General features: G+C 29.8%; 1 protein-coding gene across 2 annotated transcripts in view; it reads left to right on the forward strand.

Annotated features, from left to right (window-relative positions):
* The first annotated feature begins 252 nt into the window (after positions 1 to 252).
* The window catches only part of LOC124457735 (apoptosis regulator BAX-like), a 40,032-nt gene continuing 21,545 nt past the window's right edge, over positions 253 to 18,739 (forward strand). The window contains exons 1-2 of one of the 2 annotated variants that reach the window (XM_047007925.1): positions 253 to 371; positions 12,120 to 12,327. In XM_047007925.1, coding sequence (XP_046863881.1) covers positions 12,280 to 12,327 — 48 coding nt within the window. In that variant the 5' untranslated portion in view covers positions 253 to 371; positions 12,120 to 12,279. The remainder of the gene's footprint in view (positions 372 to 12,119; positions 12,328 to 18,739) is intronic. The other variant, XM_047007923.1, reaches the window with a different exon arrangement.

An 18,739-nucleotide genomic window follows, 5' to 3' on the forward strand; every position in this document is an offset into this window, starting at 1 on the left:
AATAACATATCAATATTATAAATATATATTATACTACAATATACTGCAATTACCTTTAAGTTTGGTTAGATCAATAGTCTGTTCAAAATACCACGACCATTTGTCTATCTGTTGTTTATATTTAAATTATATGCAGCGATATTTATCGCTCCCATACACGCAGAATCCACACAATACGAAAAATAAACCTCGGGTGTCGGAAATCATCTTCGTAAGAAGTTTCCGAATGCGCCTACTTTTGCTAGATGTCCGAGTGTGCCTTCCATTTCGGATAGGCAGAAGTTGAATTCGAACGTTATCTTTTCCATTTTCGATTATTTCAGATATGTGATTTATTTTGAAGTGCTGGTAGCGTGTTTTGATTATTTTCTGTAAGTACAATTCATTTTTGAATTAACTTTTGATCAATTGCTTTTACACTCCACATTATTGAAGACGGTCAAATCTATGTTTCAAGCACAACAAAGGACATTAGCCAAACCTATACGTATGGATTCCATTTTCTGTATCATAAGAAACTGTGATAGAACATCGTATTTATTATTATACCTCCTATATGTTTATGATTTATCAACTAAGCTATTTATTGATTATATTTTATAACTACGGTCTTAGTGTGTTTTGTGACAACTGACAAAAGCTATCGACCAACATAGTAACATGATCTAACCAAGATTTTGAAAGGCACATCTATTGAATCATTACCAGAGTTGCAAATTTAAATTTTAGTTGTAAGTACTTTATTTCTTTTGTTTGTATTCGCGTATTTGTGTGTTTAAATATTTTCCAAAGTAAGCATTAGTATAAGTCAACCACAACTTGAATATAAAATAGGATATATTTAATTAGCAATAGAGATATATCCAAACCTTACAACTTTGGTGAACAGACAATTTACCGTTTAATGGAGGTGTCAGCTTAATATGCATATGTAGGTTCATTGTGATAAAATAATTATGTGAAATGAAAGTTGGGACTCTATACACGTTCGCTTTATACAAGTTTGACTGTACTTACATACATGGAACTTATTGAATTTTTCTTTAGCTTTAAAAAAGTTTGACTGTACTTACGTCTTTGGAACTTGTTGAAATTATCTTTGGCTTTATAAAAGTTTGACTGTACTTACATCCATGGAACTTGTTGAATTTATCTTTAGCTTTATACAAGTTTGACTGTACTTACATTCGTGGAACTTGTTGAATTTGTCTTTAGCTTTATACAAGTTTAACTGTACCTACATTCGTGGAACTTGTTGAATTTATCTTTAGCTTTATAAAAGTTTGACTGTACTTACATCCATGGAACTTGTTGAATTTATCTTTAGCTTTATACAAGTTTCACTGTACTTACATCCGTGGAACTTGTTGAATTTATCTTTAGCTTTATACAAGTTTGATTGTACTTACATCCATGGAACTTGTTGAATTTATCTTAAGCTTTATACAAGTTTTACTGTACTTACATACATGGAACTTGTTGAAATTATCTTTAGCTTTATTAAAGTTTGACTGTACTTATATCTGTGGAACTTGTTGAATTTATCTTTAGCTTTATACAAGTTTCACTGTACTTACATCCGTGGAACTTGTTGAATTTATCTTTAGCTTTATACAAGTTTGATTGTACTTACATCCATGGAACTTGTTGAATTTATCTTAAGCTTTATACAAGTTTACTGTACTTACATACATGGAACTTGTTGAAATTATCTTTAGCTTTATTCAAGTTTGACTGTACTTATATCTGTGGAACTTGTTGAATTTATCTTTAGCTTTATAAAGTTTGACTGTACTTACATACATGTAACTTGTTGAAATTATCTTTAGCTTTATAGAAGTTTGACTGTACTTACATACATGGAACTTGTTGAATTTATCTTTAGTTTTATACAAGTTTGAATGTACTTACATACATGGAACTTGTTGAATTTATCTTTAGCTTTATAAAAGTTTGACTGTACTTACATACATGTAACTTTGTTGAAATTATCTTTAGCTTCATACAAGTTTGACTGTACTTACATCCGTGGAACTTGTTGAATTTATCTTTAGCTTTATACCAAGTTTGACTGTACTTACATCAATGGAACTTGTTGAATTTATCTTTAGCTTTATACAAGTTTGACTGTTCTTACATCCATGGAACTTGTTGAATTTATCTTTAGTTTTATACAAGTTTGACTGTCCTTACATACATGGAACTTGTTGAATTTATCTTTAGTTTTATACAAGTTTGACTGTACTTACATACGTGGAACTTGTTGAAATTATCTTTACCTTTATACAAGTTTGACTGTACTTACATACATGGAACTTGTTGAATTTATCTTTAGTTTTATACAAGTTTGACTGTCCTTACATACATGGAACTTGTTGAATTTATCTTTAGTTTTATACAAGTTTGACTGTACTTACATACATGGAACTTGTTGAATTTATCTTTAGTTTTATACAAGTTTGACTGTACTTACATACATGGAACTTGTTGAAATTATCTTTAGCTTTATACAAGTTTGACTGTATTTACATACATGGAACTTGTTGAATTTATCTTTAGTTTTATACAAGTTTGACTGTCCTTACATACATGGAACTTGTTAAATTTTTCTTTAGTTTTATACAAGTTTTACTGTACTTACATACATGGAACTTGTTGAAATTATCTTTAGCTTTATTCAAGTTTGACTGTACTTACATCTGTGGAACTTGTTGAATTTATCTTTAGCTTTATAAAGTTTGACTGTACTTACATACATGTAACTTGTTGAAATTATCTTTAGCTTTATACAAGTTTGACTGTACTTACATCCGTGGAATTTGTTGAATTTATCTTTAGCTTTATACAAGTTTGACTGTCCTTACATCCATGGAACTTGTTGAATTTATCTTTAGCTTTATAAAGTTTGACTGTACTTACATACATGGAACTTTTGTTTATCTTTAGCTTTATACAAGTTTGACTGTTCTTACATCCATGGAACTTGTTGAATTTATCTTTAGTTTATACAAGTTTGACTGTCCTTACATACATGGAACTTGTTGAATTTATCTTTAGCTTTATACAAGTTTGACTGTCCTTACATACATGGAACTTGTTGAAATTATCTTTAGCTTTATACAAGTTTGACTGTACTTACATACATGGATCTTGTTGAATTTATCTTTAGTTTTATACAAGTTTGACTGTCCTTACATACATGGAACTTGTTGAAATTATCTTTAGCTTTATACAAGTTTGACTGTATTTACATACATGGAACTTGTTGAATTTATCTTTGGCTTTATACCAGTTTGACTGTACTTACATCCGTGGAACTTGTTGAATTTATCTTTAGCTTTATACAAGTTTGACTGTACTTACATCCGTGGAACTTGTTGAATTTATCTTTAGCTTTATACAAGTTTGATTTTACTTACATCCATGGAACTTGTTGAATTTATCTTATGCTTTATACAAGTTTGACTGTACTTACATACATGGAACTTGTTGAAATTATCTTTAGCTTTATTCAAGTTTGACTGTACTTACATCTGTGGAACTTGTTGAATTTATCTTTAGCTTTATAAAGTTTGACTGTACTTACATACATGTAACTTGTTGAAATTATCTTTAGCTTTATAAGTTTGACTGTACTTACATCCGTGGAACTTGTTGAATTTATCTTTAGCTTTATACAAGTTTGACTGTCCTTACATACATGGAACTTGTTGAATTTATCTTTAGTTTTATACAAGTTTGACTGTACTTACATACATGGAACTTGTTGAAATTATCTTTACCTTTATACAAGTTTGACTGTCCTTACATACATGGAACTTGTTGAATTTATCTTTAGTTTTATACAAGTTTGAATGTACTTACATACATGGAACTTGTTGAATTTATCTTTAGCTTTATAAAAGTTTGACTGTACTTACATACATGTAACTTTGTTGAAATTATCTTTAGCTTTATACAAGTTTGACTGTACTTACATCCGTGGAACTTGTTGAATTTATCTTTAGCTTTATACCAAGTTTGACTGTACTTACATCCATGGAACTTGTTGAATTTATCTTTAGCTTTATACAAGTTTGACTGTTCTTACATCCATGGAACTTGTTGAATTTATCTTTAGCTTTTTACAAGTTTGACTGTACTTACATACATGGAACTTGTTGAATTTATCTTTAGTTTTATACAAGTTTGACTGTACTTACATACATGGAACTTGTTGAAATTATCTTTAGCTTTATACAAGTTTGACTGTACTTACATACATGGAACTTGTTGAATTTATCTTTAGTTTTATACAAGTTTGACTGTACTTACATCCATGGAACTTGTTGAATTTATCTTTAGCTTTATACAAGTTTGACTGTACTTACATACATGGAACTTGTTGAAATTATCTTTAGCTTTATACAAGTTTGACTGTACTTACATACATGGAACTTGTTGAATTTATCTTTAGCTTTATACAAGTTTGACTGTTCTTACATACATGGAACTTGTTGAAATTATCTTTAGTTTTATACAAGTTTGACTGTACTTACATACATGGAACTTGTTGAATTTATCTTTAGCTTTATACAAGTTTGACTGTACTTACATACATGGAACTTGTTGAAATTATCTTTAGCTTTATACAAGTTTGACTGTACTTACATACATGGAACTTGTTGAATTTATCTTTAGCTTTATACAAGTTTGACTGTTCTTACATCCATGGAACTTGTTGAAATTATCTTTAGTTTTATACAAGTTTGACTGTCCTTACATACATGGATCTTGTTGAATTTATCTTTAGTTTTATACAAGTTTGACTGTCCTTACATCCATGGAACTTGTTGAATTTATCTTTAGCTTTATAAAAGTTTGACTGTACTTACATACATGTAACTTTGTTGAAATTATCTTTAGCTTTATACAAGTTTGACTGTACTTACATCCGTGGAACTTGTTGAATTTATCTTTAGCTTTATACAAGTTTGACTGTACTTACATCCATGGAACTTGTTGAATTTATCTTTAGCTTTATACAAGTTTGACTGTTCTTACATCCATGGAACTTGTTGAATTTATCTTTAGTTTTATACAAGTTTGACTGTCCTTACATACATGAAACTTGTTGAATTTATCTTTAGCTTTATACAAGTTTGACTGTCCTTACATACATGGAACTTGTTGAAATTATCTTTAGCTTTATACAAGTTTGACTGTACTTACATACATGGAACTTGTTGAATTTATCTTTAGTTTTATACAAGTTTGACTGTCCTTACATACATGGAACTTGTTGAAATTATCTTTAGCTTTATACAAGTTTGACTGTATTTACATACATGGAACTTGTTGAATTTATCTTTAGCTTTATACCAGTTTGACTGTACTTACATCCGTGGAACTTGTTGAATTTATCTTTAGCTTTATACAAGTTTGACTGTACTTACATCCGTGGAACTTGTTGAATTTATCTTTAGCTTTATACAAGTTTGATTTTACTTACATCCATGGAACTTGTTGAATTTATCTTATGCTTTATACAAGTTTTACTGTACTTACATACATGGAACTTGTTGAAATTATCTTTAGCTTTATTCAAGTTTGACTGTACTTACATCTGTGGAACTTGTTGAATTTATCTTTAGCTTTATAAAAGTTTGACTGTACTTACATACATGTAACTTGTTGAAATTATCTTTAGCTTTATAGAAGTTTGACTGTACTTACATCCGTGGAATTTGTTGAATTTATCTTTAGCTTTATAAAAGTTTGACTGTCCTTACATACATGGAACTTGTTGAATTTATCTTTAGTTTTATACAAGTTTGACTGTACTTACATACATGGAACTTGTTGAAATTATCTTTACCTTTATACAAGTTTGACTGTCCTTACATACATGGAACTTGTTGAATTTATCTTTAGTTTTATACAAGTTTGAATGTACTTACATACATGGAACTTGTTGAATTTATCTTTAGCTTTATAAAAGTTTGACTGTACTTACATACATGTAACTTTGTTGAAATTATCTTTAGCTTTATACAAGTTTGACTGTACTTACATCCGTGGAACTTGTTGAATTTATCTTTAGCTTTATACCAAGTTTGACTGTACTTACATCCATGGAACTTGTTGAATTTATCTTTAGCTTTATACAAGTTTGACTGTTCTTACATCCATGGAACTTGTTGAATTTATCTTTAGCTTTTTACAAGTTTGACTGTACTTACATACATGGAACTTGTTGAATTTATCTTTAGTTTTATACAAGTTTGACTGTACTTACATACATGGAACTTGTTGAAATTATCTTTAGCTTTATACAAGTTTGACTGTATTTACATACATGGAACTTGTTGAATTTATCTTTAGTTTTATACAAGTTTGACTGTCCTTACATACATGAAACTTGTTGAATTTATCTTTAGCTTTATACAAGTTTGACTGTCCTTACATACATGGAACTTGTTGAAATTATCTTTAGCTTTATACAAGTTTGACTGTACTTACATACATGGATCTTGTTGAATTTATCTTTAGTTTTATACAAGTTTGACTGTCCTTACATACATGGAACTTGTTGAAATTATCTTTAGCTTTATACAAGTTTGACTGTATTTACATACATGGAACTTGTTGAATTTATCTTTGGCTTTATACCAGTTTGACTGTACTTACATCCGTGGAACTTGTTGAATTTATCTTCAGCTTTATACAAGTTTGACTGTACTTACATCCGTGGAACTTGTTGAATTTATCTTTAGCTTTATACAAGTTTGATTTTACTTACATCCATGGAACTTGTTGAATTTATCTTATGCTTTATACAAGTTTTACTGTACTTACATACATGGAACTTGTTGAAATTATCTTTAGCTTTATTCAAGTTTGACTGTACTTACATCTGTGGAACTTGTTGAATTTATCTTTAGCTTTATAAAAGTTTGACTGTACTTACATACATGTAACTTGTTGAAATTATCTTTAGCTTTATAGAAGTTTGACTGTACTTACATCCGTGGAATTTGTTGAATTTATCTTTAGCTTTATAAAAGTTTGACTGTCCTTACATACATGGAACTTGTTGAATTTATCTTTAGTTTTATACAAGTTTGACTGTACTTACATACATGGAACTTGTTGAAATTATCTTTACCTTTATACAAGTTTGACTGTCCTTACATACATGGAACTTGTTGAATTTATCTTTAGTTTTATACAAGTTTGAATGTACTTACATACATGGAACTTGTTGAATTTATCTTTAGCTTTATAAAAGTTTGACTGTACTTACATACATGTAACTTGTTGAAATTATCTTTAGCTTTATACAAGTTTGACTGTACTTACATCCGTGGAACTTGTTGAATTTATCTTTAGCTTTATACCAAGTTTGACTGTACTTACATCCATGGAACTTGTTGAATTTATCTTTAGCTTTATACAAGTTTGACTGTTCTTACATCCATGGAACTTGTTGAATTTATCTTTAGCTTTTTACAAGTTTGACTGTACTTACATACATGGAACTTGTTGAATTTATCTTTAGTTTTATACAAGTTTGACTGTACTTACATACATGGAACTTGTTGAAATTATCTTTAGCTTTATACAAGTTTGACTGTATTTACATACATGGAACTTGTTGAATTTATCTTTAGTTTTATACAAGTTTGACTGTCCTTACATACATGGATCTTGTTAAATTTTTCTTTAGTTTTATACAAGCTTGACTGTACTTACATACATGGAACTTGTTGAAATTATCTTTAGCTTTATACAAGTTTGACTGTACTTACATACGTGGAACTTGTTGAATTTATCTTTAGTTTTATACAAGTTTGACTGTACTTACATACATGGAACTTGTTGAATTTATCTTTAGCTTTATACAAGTTTGACTGTACTTACATACATGGAACTTGTTGAAATTATCTTTAGCTTTATACAAGTTTGACTGTACTTACATACATGGAACTTGTTGAATTTATCTTTAGCTTTATACAAGTTTGACTGTTCTTACATCCATGGAACTTGTTGAAATTATCTTTAGTTTTATACAAGTTTGACTGTCCTTACATACATGGATCTTGTTGAATTTATCTTTAGTTTTATACAAGTTTGACTGTCCTTACATACATGGATCTTGTTGAAATTATCTTTAGCTTTATACAAGTTTGACTGTACTTACATACGTGGAACTTGTTGAATTTATCTTTAGTTTTATACAAGTTTGACTGTCCTTACATACATGGAACTTGTTGAAATTATCTTTAGTTTTATACAAGTTTGACTGCCCTTACATACATGGATCTTGTTGAATTTATCTTTAGTTTTATACAAGTTTGACTGTACTTACATCCATGGAACTTGTTGAATTTATCTTTAGTTTTATACAAGTTTGACTGTCCTTACATACATGGAACTTGTTGAAATTATCTTTAGTTTTATACAAGTTTGACTGTCCTTACATACATGGATCTTGTTGAATTTATCTTTAGTTTTATACAAGTTTGACTGTCCTTACATACATTATACTTGTGTAAATTATCTTTAGCTTTATACAAGTTTGACTGTATTTACATACATGGAACTTGTTGAATTTATCTTTGGCTTTATACCAGTTTGACTGTACTTACATCCGTGGAACTTGTTGAATTTATCTTTAGCTTTATACAAGTTTCACTGTACTTACATCCGTGGAACTTGTTGAATTTATCTTTAGCTTTATACAAGTTTGATTGTACTTACATCCATGGAACTTGTTGAATTTATCTTAAGCTTTATACAAGTTTGACTGTACTTACATACATGGAACTTGTTGAAATTATCTTTAGCTTTATTCAAGTTTGACTGTACTTACATCTGTGGAACTTGTTGAATTTATCTTTAGCTTTATACAAGTTTGACTGTACTTACATCCATGGAGCTTGTTGAATTTATCTTTAGCTTTATAAAAGTTTGACTGTACTTACATCCATGGAACTTGTTGAATTTATCTTTAGCTTTATACAAGTTTCACTGTACTTACATCCGTGGAACTTGTTGAATTTATCTTTAGCTTTATACAAGTTTGATTGTACTTAAATCCATGGAACTTGTTGAATTTATCTTAAGCTTTATACAAGTTTGACTGTACTTACATACATGGAACTTGTTGAAATTATCTTTAGCTTTATTCAAGTTTGACTGTACTTACATCTGTGGAACTTGTTGAATTTATCTTTAGCTTTATAAAAGTTTGACTGTACTTACATACATGTAACTTCTTGAAATTATCTTTAGCTTTACAGAAGTTTGACTGTACTTACATCCGTGGAACTTGTTAAATTTATCTTTAGCTTTATACCAAGTTTGACTGTACTTACATCCGTGGAACTTGTTAAATTTATCTTTAGCTTTATACAAGTTTGACTGTCCTTACATACATGGAACTTGTTGAATTTATCTTTAGTTTTATACAAGTTTGACTGTACTTACATACATGGAACTTGTTGAAATTATCTTTACCTTTATACAAGTTTGACTGTCCTTACATACATGGAACTTGTTGAATTTATCTTTAGTTTTATACAAGTTTGAATGTACTTACATACATGGAACTTGTTGAATTTATCTTTAGCTTTATAAAAGTTTGACTGTACTTACATACATGTAACTTTGTTGAAATTATCTTTAGCTTTATACAAGTTTGACTGTACTTACATCCGTGGAACTTGTTGAATTTATCTTTAGTTTTATACAAGTTTGACTGTACTTACATACATGGAACTTGTTAAATTTATCTTTAGCTTTATACCAAGTTTGACTGTACTTACATCCGTGGAATTTGTTGAATTTATCTTTAGTTTCATACAAGTTTGATTGTACTTACATACATGGAACTTGTTGAATTTATCTTTAGTTTTATACAAGTTTGACTGTCCTTACATACATGGAACTTGTTGAAATTATCTTTACCTTTATACAAGTTTGACTGTACTTACATTCATGGAACTTGTTGAATTTATCTTTAGTTTATACAAGTTTGATTGTACTTACATACATGGAACTTGTTGAAATTATCTTTAGTTTTATACAAGTTTGACTGTCCTTACATACATGGAACTTGTTGAAATTATCTTTAGCTTTATACAAGTTTGACTGTATTTACATACATGGAAGTTGTTGAATTTATCTTTAGCTTTATACAAGTTTGACTGTACTTACATCCGTGGAACTTGTTAAATTTATCTTTAGCTTTATACCAAGTTTGACTGTACTTACATTCGTGGAATTTGTTGAATTTATCTTTAGCTTTATACAAGTTTGACTGTACTTACATCCATGGAGCTTGTTGAATTTATCTTTAGCTTTATACAAGTTTGACTGTACTTACATACATGGAACTTGTTGAATTTATCTTTAGCTTTATACAAGTTTGACTGTAATTACATCCATGGAGCTTGTTGAATTTATCTTTAGCTTTATACAAGTTTGACTGTACTTACATACATGGAAGTTGTTGAATTTATCTTTAGCTTTATACAAGTTTGACTGTACTTACATCCGTGGAACTTGTTAAAATTATCTTTAGCTTTATACCAAGTTTGACTGTACTTACCTCCGTGGAATTTGTTGAATTTATCATTAGCTTTATACAAGTTTGACTGTCCTTACATACATGGAACTTGTTGAATTTATCTTTAGTTTTATACAAGTTTGACTGTACTTACATACATGGAACTTGTTAAAATTATCTTTACCTTTATACAAGTTTGACTGTACTTACATGGAACTTGTTGAATTAATCTTTAATGTAAAATGTTTTAGCCCAATCTTACATGGTAAACTTTTGCTGGCAAAATTTGGAATGTTCCTAAATGTAATAAAAATTTTGGAAAGGTTACATATATTATTAAAATTAGGGAAAGTTTACATATATTACATAATTTATTATAGTTATATACATTTAAAACTGAAATTTTCCTGTTAAATTATTTTTTTAGATTTAGGCTTCATTTTAGATAAGATATTATACTTTATGCAGTATTAATTAATTTTTAACAATTCTATACATTGACTTGTTTGATCATCAGTATTTTTTATTTAGCAATTACAACTATTTATTATTACATATTGTTTATTGAAATATAGTTAAAGAATACCAGTCTTAATTGGTAAGACTTGATTTTAGCCCATTGAAAAGGTTTCAATTGTAGTATTTTCGACATGGTTCTTTGTGATATGCGGCAGTTGTCTTAATGCATTGCTATGGGCACTTATTTTCTCCAAAGATTTTCAAATATACTTCACAGTACTTAATTTCTTAGGCACATTCTTATGAATTAGTTATTACTGTTAGGAAGTTTCTCTCAACATTTACTGTTTGGAAGTTTCTCTCAACATTTCGTATTTTGTAAGAAGAAAAACTTGTTAAAATTGGCAGAATGTCATTTAATTTTGAGAAAAAATTTTGAAAATACATATTTATGAAAATGAACAAAAATAAGATTCATTGTTACGTCCTTTCAAAATACTCCTTATGTTTTGAATTCAGACCCACTCATACCTGTTGTGGCTATTCTTGCAATATTTATTAGGTTAGGTCTGACGAGCAGCGAGCTTAAAATAGGGGGAGTATTTTAGGTCATTTGACCAAATCTGGTATAAAATTGTGTATATTATCCCAGTGGTCATACCTTAGAAATTTTGTGAGCTAGACAGTATTCACCAATAAAGAATTTCTTTGGTAATGCTCTATGGAGTAATTTGTCAGTCTTGCAGGAGGGTAGGAACATGTTTGAAGTCAGGTTCGCTCAACAGTGATCGCCAAAGATGCAAGTCTTTGAAGATTTATAATTTTAACTTTTTACATGAATTTTTTCTGTAATTACTACTTAGAGGTTTTATCTTGTAGGTTGTCTCAGCTTCTAAAAGTTAGGGGGTATCCAGCCTCCCCCTCCCCCAGTGCTTTCTACGCCCATGATGTCCTGAGTGCTCGCTCTACCCTCGTACGTAGTTATAAAAAACTTCTTATATACTTATATCGTGCAACTGCAGTGATTTTAAGTTTACACATTTCTTTCATCCTGCGTTGTACAATCTAAACGTTAAAGTTTATGTTCTTTATATCATTGTTTTTTTAGTTTCTCTAAAACATGGATGTGCCCGATGGTGGTGATCAATGTCAAATTTTAAATCAAAGGCAAATAAGCACTGACTAAGTAGTGTCAGAAACACCGGACATTGTAACATTTTTTTATTGCGAATCATGTTCAAGCTCAAGGACATGTTGTACCGCCAGAAATGATAAATGCCAAAGTTAATGACGAAGTTGCTTCATGTTTACGGCAGGTTGGTGATTTAATCATTGCTTTAAGATACTGGGAATACTAATGTGTAGCAAAATAAATGTTGATGGCTAAAATAACCAAAAATTTTACAAAGAGCTATTTTTTAACCAAAATACCAACGCAATAGTTTTAAGAACTGTTTTAAAGCTAGAAGACATCATGTAACCATATTTTTATTACTAGTGTGTCAGCACAACCAATTATTTGCTGTTTAAGACGTGAATGTGCATTTTGTACTTAATAAGTAGCTATAAACACTGGGAAATTTTCATTATGATGTCGATGTTGAATAACATAACATTATTTTCAATTACCGCGTTTAATATTGTTCATGCAATAAGGCTATAGTCGCTGACCAATATACTTTTATACGTAATTGAATATACTTTTATCGAATATTTCTAGAAATAAATCTTGATCATATTTGAGAAATAGTGCGAGTGAGGGTTTTGCGTGTATATAGAATGATCAAACATTATTTCAATGGTAAACAAATGTTAGTAATAATCATAAACCTTGCCAATACATGCGGTAATTCAACTGTGAAATACGTAATATCTATCATTATAAAGATTTGCAATACGATCAATAAATTTTAAAATCAATAAATATTAAAGTAAATGTAGCTAAGACAAACGACATTGTAATTTAAACAACAAATACGAAATTTCTATGAGTGAGAATTATTCTTCTATTTACGACGCCAGTGAAGGTCAATAGAACTCCAAGATTTTGTGATTACCATAATGTTTATGAATAATTTAAATCATTCTGAAATAATTGAGTAATGTTTTTAAGTAAATATTCACTTGATTACAAGCTTTCTCAAAACAGTAGATTTGTTACAAAAGCTTGAAGTTATCGGGTTTTCAAGAATTCTACTGTAGCTCATTGGAATTTTAATGTATTTTAACGAATAGAGCATCGATGTTGACCCCGGTATCTTTAAACTACTAACATTGCTTCCTTCCTTTTTATGTGATAAGAAAATATTGCCAAAAATCAGAAATGAAGCAAATGCAAACACACTGTGGCCAAATCAACTCGCTACAATTCTTGATCAACTTGGTTTTACAGCACCTAACGATACATTTCGAGATATTTCTCCACTGTGATTGGCTTGCGGTGAGCATAATCTATCTCATACGACTCGAGAAATATAGCATTGGTGAGAAATTTAAGTTTGAAAGAACTATGAATAACGTTTACTGTAAGTCATTGTAAATTGTTAAAACGTGCGTTTCTACATATATTACGCATCGTACTATAAGTAAACTGGAGTTATAGCTGCACCAAGTTTTATCTAAGTGGCATTGTTGATCGAGATGTGTTGCCACATTAGGGTGTTTTTCGATATTGATTTATAATGTAATGAAACGTCGCGTATCATAATAGTATAGATTTCTCAAAAAATATAACATCCGGCTAGAGATAATCAATATTAATCAGTTAATAAAGAAAAGAGTTGTTTCAAATAACTTTGCCAACCAAGTTGAATGCTGAAAGCTCATTCTCTGATTATCTATTTTATATCTTTATTAACAAATTTTTGGCACTTTGCTGACTGAAATATATAAGTCGTAATAGATCGTCCTTATTTTTACACGAATAATTACGCGTATTTAAAAGTGTAATTATGATATAATCAAGGATTAGACGTACAGGAAACTGTCTGCAGTGTTGCCACAGTAGGGTGTTTTTCGATATTGATTTATAATGTAATGAAACGATGCGTATCAAAATAGTATAAACTTCTCTAAAAATACAACAACATTTGGCTAGAGATAATCAATATAAATCATTGAATAGAGAAAAGAGTTGTTTCAAATAACTTTGCCAACCAAGGGGAATGCTGAAAGCTCATACTCTGATTATCTATTTTATATCTTTAAAAACAAATTTTTGGCACTTTGCTGACTAAAATGTTTAAGTCGTAATAGATCGTCCTTATTTTTTACACGAATAATTACAAAAAGACTAATTGTATCAATGATTAAAACTATTAATCGTTTATAAAAGTTAATCTAAATGAGGATTTTTTGGATAAAATTAAACTGATAAAAATTATATTGCATTAATGCTATGAGGCGGTAGAAATGAGGTTACTTTTAGCATTGGCATTAAGGTGTCTCCTGATTAAAATTCCTCGTGAATTTTATAGAGCATAGCGCCAGTAGGGGCTCCAGGTTGTTCAGAATGGTGCGGACGACGCAACCGTCAAAGATTTGAGACCTAAATGTTAGTACCAAAGCATGCGCTTTTAGAAATATCTTAAGTGTAGCTATATGTTCACTATGACGCTATTCCATTCAGACAGGTTTCACAAAGATATAACTTTAGCTCTACGTATTTAAAAGGGTAATTATGATAAAATCAAGGATTAGACGTGCAGGAAACTGCCTGCAGTAAGTCCTTCTGGGAATACAGTGGTCTACTGCCAATCGAGTCATACCACGCAATAGTCTTGCAAGTGTGTAATTTAACTAGTTTAACAAGTACAATAGTGTTTTAAATATTTGCAGATGCAAAAGGCTATACACGCTGACAAATATAGATGTATAGGTATCTAATTTTTATCATATATTTCTGGAAACAAATCTTGACCATATTTGAATAATCGTGTTAGAATATTATGCGTATATAGCACACGATGAAATATTATTTAACAGTACCAAAATGTTTGTAACATTATTAAATATAGCATTTAATGCGGTCATATAGTGATACAACTATGAAATACGTGGTATCTATCTTATGTATGTTGACTCTTTTATACTTAAACTTTCATTTGCTTAATGATGTCTTTTTTTATAAAGATTTGCATTATGATCAATAAATTTTAAAATCAATAAATATTAAAGTAAATGTAGCTAAGAGAAACGACATTGTAGTTAAACAACAAATACGAAATTTCTATCAGTGAGAATTCTTCTATTTACGACGCCAGTCAAGGTCAACAGAACTCCAAGCTTTTGTGATTACCATGTTTATGAATAATTTAAATCATTCTGAAATAATTGAGTAATGTTTTTAAGTAAATATTCACTTTGTTTTTCCTTTTCATTGCCATCAGAAATTCATCATACAAATGATTACAAGCTTTCTCAAAACAGTTCATTTGTTACAAAAGCTTGAAGTTATCGGGTTTTCAAGAATTCTAATGTAGCTCATTGGAAGTCATGTATTTTAACGAGTATAGCATCGATGTTGACCACGGTATCTTTGAACTACTAACATTGCTTCCTTCCTTTTTATGTGATAAGAAAATATTGCCAAAAATCGGAAATGAAGCAAATGCAAACACACTGTAGCCAAATCAACTCGCTACAATTCTTGATCAATTTGGTTTTTCAACACCTAACGATATATTTCGAGATATTTCACCACTGTGATTGGCTTGCAGTGAACATAATCCATGTCATACGTCCTGAGAAATATAGCATTGGTGAGAAATTAAGTTTGGAAGAACTATGAATAACGTTTATTGTAAGTCATTGTAAATCGTTAAAACGTGCGTTTCTACATATATTACGCATCGTACTATAAGTCAACTGGAGTTATAGCTGCACCAAGTTTTATCTAAGTGGCATTGTTGATTGAGATATGTTGCCACAGTAGGGTGATTTTCGATAATGATTTGTAATGTAATGAAACGACGCGTATCATAATAGTATAGATTTCTCTAAAATTACAACAACATCTGCTAGAGATAATCAATATAAATCAGTGAATAAAGAAAAGAGTTGTTTCAAATAACTTTGCCAAACAAAGTGAATGCTAAAAGCTCATTCTCTGATTATCTATTTTATATCTTTAAAAACAAATTTTTGGCACTTTGCTGACTAAAATATATAAGTCGTAAAAGATCGTCCTTATTTTTACACGAATAATTACGTGTAATTGAAAGGGTAATTATGATACAAACAATGACTAGACTTACAGGAAACTGTCTGCAGTGTTGCCACAATAGGGTGTTTTTCGATATTGATTTATAATGTAATGAAACGACACGTATCATAATAGCTGAGATTTCTCTAAAAGTACAACAACATCGCCTAGAGATAATCAATATAAATCAATGAATATAGAAAAGAGTTGTTTCAAATAACTTTGCCAACCAAGGTGAATGCTGAAAGCTCATTCTCTGATTATCTATTTTATATCTTTAAAGACAAACTTTTGGCACTTTGCTGACTGAAATATTTAAGTCGTAATAGATCGTGCTTATTTTTTACACGAATAATTACAAAAAGACTAATTGTATCAATGATTAGAACTATTAATCGTTTATAAAAGCTAATCTAAGTGAGGATTTTTTGGATAAAATTCGTACTGATAAAAATTATTTTTGCATTAATGTTGTGAGGCGGTAGAAATGAGGTTACTTTTAGCATTGGCATTTAGGTGTCTCCTGATTAAAAGTCCTCGTGAATTTTATAGACGCATAGCCCCAGTAGGGTTACCGGGGTTCTTCAGAATAGTGGGGACGACGCAACCGTCAAAGATGTGAGACTTAAATGGTAGTACCAAAGCATGCGCTTTTAAAAGTCTTTAGTGTAGCTATATGTTCGCTATGACGCTATTCCATTCAGACAGGTTTCACAAAGATATAACTTTAGCTCTACGTATTTAAAAGAGTAATTATGATAAAATCAAGGATTAGACGTGCAGGAAACTGTCTGCAGTAAGTCCTTCTGGGAATACAGTGGTCTACTGCCAATCGAGTCATACCACGCAATAGTCTTACAAGTGTGTAATTTAACTAGTTTAACAAGTACAATAGTGTTTTAAGTATTTGCAGATGCAAAAGGCTATACACGCTGACAAATATAGATGTATAGGTATCTATTTTTTATCATATATTTCTGGAAACAAATCTTGACCATATTTAAATAATCGTGGTAGAATATTATGCGTATATAGCACAGGATGAAATATTATTTAACGGTACCAAAATGTTTGTAACATTATTAAATATAGCATTTAATGGGTTCATATAGTGATACAACTATGAAATATGTGGTATCTATCTTATGTATGTTGACTCTTTTGTACTTAAACTTTCATTTGCTTAATGATGTCTTTTTTTATAAAGATTTGCATTATGATCAATAAATTTTAAAATCAATAAATATTAAAGTAAATGTAGCCAAGAGAAACGACATTGTAGTTAAACAACAAATACGAAATTTCTATCAGTGAGAATTCTTCTATTTACGACGCCAGTCAAGGTCAACAGAACTCTAAGCTTTTGTGATTACCATGTTTATGAATAATTTAAATCATTCTGAAATAATTGAGTAATGTTTTTAAGTAAATATTCACTTCGTTTTTCCTTTTCATTGCCATCAGAAATTCATCATACAAATGATTACAAGCTTTCTCAAACAGTTCATTTGTTACAAAAGCTTGAAGTTATCGGGTTTTCAAGAATTCTAATGTAGCTCATTGGAAGTCATGTATTTTAACGAGTATAGCATCGATGTTGACCACGGTATCTTTGAACTACTAACATTGCTTCCTTCCTTTTTATGTGATAAGAAAATATTGCCAAAAATCGGAAATGAAGCAAATGCAAACACACTGTAGCCAAATCAACTCGCTACAATTCTTGATCAATTTGGTTTTTCAACACCTAACGATATATTTCGAGATATTTCACCACTGTGATTGGCTTGCAGTGAACATAATCCATGTCATACGTCCTGAGAAATATAGCATTGGTGAGAAATTAAGTTTGGAAGAACTATGAATAACGTTTATTGTAAGTCATTGTAAATCGTTAAAACGTGCGTTTCTACATATATTACGCATCGTACTATAAGTCAACTGGAGTTATAGCTGCACCAAGTTTTATCTAAGTGGCATTGTTGATTGAGATGTGTTGCCACAGTAGGGTGATTTTCGATAATGATTTGTAATGTAATGAAACGACGCGTATCATAATAGTATAGATTTCTCTAAAATTACAACAACATCTGCTAGAGATAATCAATATAAATCAGTGAATAAAGAAAAGAGTTGTTTCAAATAACTTTGCCAAACAAAGTGAATGCTAAAAGCTCATTCTCTGATTATCTATTTTATATATTTAAAAACAAATTTTTGGCACTTTGCTGACTAAAATATATAAGTCGTAATAGATCGTCCTTATTTTTACACGAATAATTACGTGTATTTAAAAGGCTAATTATGATATAATACTACATATATAATACTACATATATTGTGTGTCGTAATATAAAATCTAACTCAATGCAAGTATTATCCACACAAAGTATTATCAAAGTGAAATTGTTGATTGAGATGTGTAGTCACAGTAGGTTGATTTTCGATATTGATCTGTATGGCAATAAAACGCCACGTATAATAATAGTTGAGATTTCTCTAGAAACATAACATCATCTGGCTAT

This window comes from Xenia sp. Carnegie-2017, unplaced genomic scaffold (genome assembly GCF_021976095.1).
Source record: "Xenia sp. Carnegie-2017 unplaced genomic scaffold, XeniaSp_v1 HiC_scaffold_6, whole genome shotgun sequence".
NCBI lineage: Eukaryota > Metazoa > Cnidaria > Anthozoa > Malacalcyonacea > Xeniidae > Xenia > Xenia sp. Carnegie-2017.